The 4,980-nt window shown below is 48.0% G+C and overlaps 1 protein-coding gene across 1 annotated transcript in view; it reads left to right on the top strand.

The window, feature by feature from the left end:
* The first annotated feature begins 800 nt into the window (after window positions 1-800).
* Window positions 801-4,980, top strand: part of slc4a5a (solute carrier family 4 member 5a) — a 31,086-nt gene continuing 26,906 nt past the window's right edge. The window contains exons 1-2 of the mRNA XM_056602855.1: window positions 801-870; window positions 3,248-3,499. Coding sequence (XP_056458830.1) covers window positions 801-870; window positions 3,248-3,499 — 322 coding nt within the window. The remainder of the gene's footprint in view (window positions 871-3,247; window positions 3,500-4,980) is intronic.

Raw genomic sequence — 4,980 nt, 5'->3', positions numbered from 1 at the left:
ATGTTATGATTATTTTTTATTGTAGTTATGGTCCCAAACTGTAGGCCAAAGACCCATCCACCAAGGGATTTTGGCTTTACAAATACTGCAATATTTTTGTTTGTTTATGGAATAAGTATCTGTTGTTCTGATTATTTTCACATCCTCTTAGGACCACAACCAAAACATTTAGATTCTGGATTGTCCATATAATTCAGTTATTATTAATTAATCTTCAATTGTAGGTGGCTGCTCAGCTTGATCAAAATGCCTCACCCAATATGATTGGTGAAAGATTAGTGTTTGTTTTAAATGTTGTGATTAGCTTTGATTACAATTTAAATAAATTGAATTAGACGGCTGCTAATGAGTTTAATTTAATAAATATTTTCCACAACTGCTTTAGTTACAAGGGAACTATTGACCCATTGTTGCTACTAACTATTTATCATTATATTGACATCCACAAAAGTATTACAATTTGTAATTAGTCAGCTGGGGTCAGCTTAAATTAACCCACTTCCATTTTTCTAACTAAACTAAAACAGTAAATTCAGATTCATAATTCTTCCTCAGTGGCAGTGTTTCTGTCTCAAATAGAATACAATTAAAATAGTAACATGTAAAATATAGGTATAAATATAAAGAACAGGAAAGAAAGAAAAAAACACATCAGCATAACTATTAAGTACCTCAAGGGAAGCCATTTCACATTTAATATTGATTATCGTAACTGTGGGATAGTGCACATTTCAGTCTCTACGTGGCTCTGTGCCGAGGTTGTAAACATCAGATACCAGTTAGTCAAAGTCCAAGTGAGAATGACAACCAGCTCAGGACGCAGCTCTCCGCTGCCAGGCGAGCAGCAGCTGGGTCACACGCCATCTACAGGTGTGCTGTCACACACTGAGGAGGAAGAGGAGGAGGAGGAGGAGGAGGCGGGAGAGAAGGAGGAGGAGGAGAGGAGGAGGAGGAGGAGGAGGAGGAGGAGGTGGAGGAGGAGGCGGGAGAGAAGGAGGAGGAGGAGGAGGAGGAGGAGGAGGAGGAGGAGGGGGAGGAGGAGGAGGAGGAGGAGGCGGGAGAGAAGGAGGAGGGGGAGGAGGAGGAGGAGGAGGGGGAGGAGGAGGAGGAGGAGGCTGAGGAGGAGGAGGAGGAGGAGGAGGAGGAGGAGGAGGAGGAGGAGGCGGGAGAGAAGGAGGAGGGGGAGGAGGAGGAGGAGGAGGAGGAGGGGGAGGAGGAGGAGGAGGAGGAGGAGGAGGAGGGGGGAGAGAAGGAGGAGGGGGAGGAGGAGGAGGAGGAGGCTGAGGATGAGGATGAAAATGAGGGTGATGATGAGGAGGAAGAGGAGGAAGATGAGGAGGAGGAGAATGAGGGTGATGACGAGGAGGATGATTAATAAGATGAGGAGATGAGGAGGAGGAGGAAGAGGAGGAGGCTGAGGAGGAGAAGGAGGAAGAGGAGGTGAATGAGGGTGATGATGAAGAGGAAGAGGAGGAGGCTGAGGGGGAGAAGGAGGGTGATGCTGAAGAGGAAGAGGAGGAGGAGATGAGGAGGAGGAGAATGAGGGTGAGGAGGAGGAGATGAGGAGGAGGATGTTGATGATGGTAAACGTCCCTGGAGTCCGGTCACATGCGGGGGGGGGGGGAGCGGCATACCGTGTGTAACGGCCGGCCTCGTTGCATCGACTCGGCCTCGTTTTTTAATTATCACCTGATTGATCGCCACCGTGCTGACACCCCCACACACACACTCACCCCCTCACCCACCCACCCACCCACCCACTCACTCACTCACTCACTCACTCACTCACTCACTCACTCACTCACTCACTCACTCACTCACTCACTCACTCAGTAACAGGTATGTGTGTGCTGTCTAAGGACTTGTATTCTCTGTTTCAATGACAGCATGGACCATGGAGACAGAGGGACAGGGATCTCCCATCTTCGCTATGAGGAAGAGGAGGGTGAGTCTATGTGTGTGTCTTTGTGTAATAAAAAGTTGTGTACCTGTGGTGTACCTATCTGCTGTGTGTGTCCCCAGTTAGCTTCAGTGTTGTGGTTATTAAGACACAAACACACAACCTCCCCGTTCGACAACCACATTATTAACCAGCGGGATTTGGAAAGGTTGTCTGTTCCCCTTGCTCACGGGCGTTTAGACAGAACAGTGTGATTAGAGTATTTAGCGACGCGATAGGGAACATAATGAATCCATCTTCTGTTTAACAGTATAGTGTATCTCGAAGCAGCAGCGATTAATAACGGATCTAATTAGAGCGTCTATTGATGTTATTGGATGTTACTCAGCCGTTCAGCCATTAACCATTTGGTGTGCAGCGGTGAACTCATGAATGCTCTTTTAAAACTGAGGACGCCCAGCTCTGCAGAAGACTCTGTTCTGCTTTGTAGCTCTGCTTTCTATCAATGGGCCGAGATTAATACCCACATTCAATCTATTTCAATTATATCACTCAATCGAATGAACCATTGTAGTGAAGTCTGAAGTTAGTTAAAAAAGTAAGAAAAAGAAAATGCCCTTGAATCACTAATTAAATAAGAAGAATGGTGTCGAAGAAATGATGATCATCAATTCTAGTGACCTCATCAACTGATTGGATTATTGAAACACTAAAGATTCCAGTCCTTAGTGTTTTAATAATCCAATCAGTTGATGACATTTGGGTTACGTGTTCTCTACTTAAGACAGACAGACAGGACGGTAGAGACAGACAGGATGATAGAGACAGACAGGACAGTAGAGACAGAAAGGATAGTAGGGACAGACAGGATGATAGAGACAGACAGGACAGTAATGGCAGACAGGACGGTAGGGACAGACAGGATGATAGACAGACAGGACGGTAGAGACAGACAGGACGGTAGAGACAGACAGGATGATAGAGACAGACAGGACGGTAATGACAGACAGGACGGTAGAGACAGACAGGACGGTAGGGACAGACAGGATGGTAGGGACGGACAGGATGATAGAGACAGACAGGACGGTAATGGCAGACAGGACGGTAGAGACAGACAGGATGATAGACAGACAGGACGGTAGAGACAGACAGGACGGTAGAGACAGATGTTGTGCGTTGAAAGAGAGAGGGATTGACGCATGGCATCAAAAGGCCGGAACAGAACCCCGTGTCCATTCCTTGAGACGCCCGGGTCTGTGAAGGAAGCCACAGCTACTGCATACGGTGACCGTGGTGGTACCCGGGGTTGGTACCCGTGGTGGTAACCATGGCGATGCCTCCTCCCAGACCACCAGTCCATCTACATCGGGGTCCCAGTGCCTCGGGGGTACAGACGCAAGCGCCGCCGCCGGCGCTCGAGCCGCGACACGTCGGACCCGGAGCGCGACCGTCGCTACGCCCACCAGAGACCCCCCCCGCCGCAGCAGCATCCTCAGCATCAGGACCACCAGCGCTACGAGAGACGGCAGGCCCTGGAGGAGGGGCCGGGGGACCCCCTCGGGGAACACCCCCACCAAGCCCCCGACATCCACCGCACCAGTGAGTCACAGCTTGGTTCTGCCCACGGGCCGGGTCGAATGACGTCACCCTGGTACCGCCGGGTCCCATGACGTAACGTGATGTCACCGTGATGTCAGCGTGATGTCACCGTGATGTCAGTGTGATGAGACTGTGATGCCACTGTGATGTCAGCGTGATGTCACCGTGACGTCAGTGTGATGTCAGTGTGATGTCACGTGACCTCAGTGTGATGTCAGTGTGATGTCAGTGTGATGTCACCGTGATGTCAGCGTGATGTCACCGTGATGTCAGTGTGATGAGACTGTGATGCCACTGTGATGTCAGCGTGATGTCACCGTGACGTCAGTGTGATGTCAGTGTGATGTCACCGTGACCTCAGTGTGATGTCAGTGTGATGTCAGTGTGATGTCAGCGTGATGTCACTTGGTATGTCACATAGCATCAGCATGATGTCACATGATGCACAAATTAGGTGCCATTTTATTGTCATAGATTTGTTTTCATCATTCGGTTGTCGGCGCCATTGTCATTTAATAGCCCAAATCACAGATGATGGATGGAGAAAAGCCGCACAAAAAAATAACAACAGAATGAATACAGTCAGCTGTTCACGTTTTAAATAAAGAGAAAGTGGGACATCAGCCACACAGAGAGGAGACACAACGCGCCCCAGTGAAGTGTGAGCTGCAGATAAAGATTTCATCGATCACTGAATTCTCATTACTGGCTCCGTTCATGTGAAGGCTAGCTGTAAGCTGTTTTCTGGGGCAATGGCAGCTAATGTAATTAACTTGAGAAGGTTAACGCTGCCTCTGTTGAGCTCACTCTGGTCTCACGAACGTACAGGAGAGAGAACGGCTACAGGATTGCTGAGTGAAATGGAACAAAGATATGCCACCCTCATTACAATCAATACGACGACACAAACTGTGAGAGGTTTCATTTCCATTCAGAGTGAAATAAAGGAAAGTACAGAGACATCCTATTCTGCATAAACTCTTTTGCATAAATCACTTTTGAATAAATTACATGCAAGGATGTTTTGAACAAGCGGTCGTATTTTTCCGCTCATCGCTCATGGAGAAGCGCGGTCCGATTCACTGCCAGAGCACCGATGACTAGCCGATCAAAGTCATTGATCGCCGGCCGAGCTTAACGGAAAACCTATGGAGGACACATAATCCCTCACATGTGGCCCGAACCAGGCAGAGGAAGAGAATCGACTATGGCTACTGAGACTGTAGCATAGCAAACGTGGCTAGCATAGCATAGCATCATAAGCTTAGATTAGCATAGCTAAGTACTTTGATGAATTTACCCTATCAGTGAGATCAATTAGCTAGCAAAGCCTAGCTAGCTAGAATAGCATTATTTAATTGCCCTTAATTGTTTGATCTATTCATCTGTATGGAATAGAGCTGGTGGAGATTCATTTAGCATATCTGTGATTTGTACGTTAGCTAGCTGCATTTCTTGTAGGGGAGCTCCTGACCTAGCAC

Source organism: Gadus chalcogrammus, chromosome 11 (genome assembly GCF_026213295.1).
Source record: "Gadus chalcogrammus isolate NIFS_2021 chromosome 11, NIFS_Gcha_1.0, whole genome shotgun sequence".
Lineage (NCBI taxonomy): Eukaryota > Metazoa > Chordata > Actinopteri > Gadiformes > Gadidae > Gadus > Gadus chalcogrammus.
This window is presented reverse-complemented; position numbering and strand designations above follow the sequence as displayed.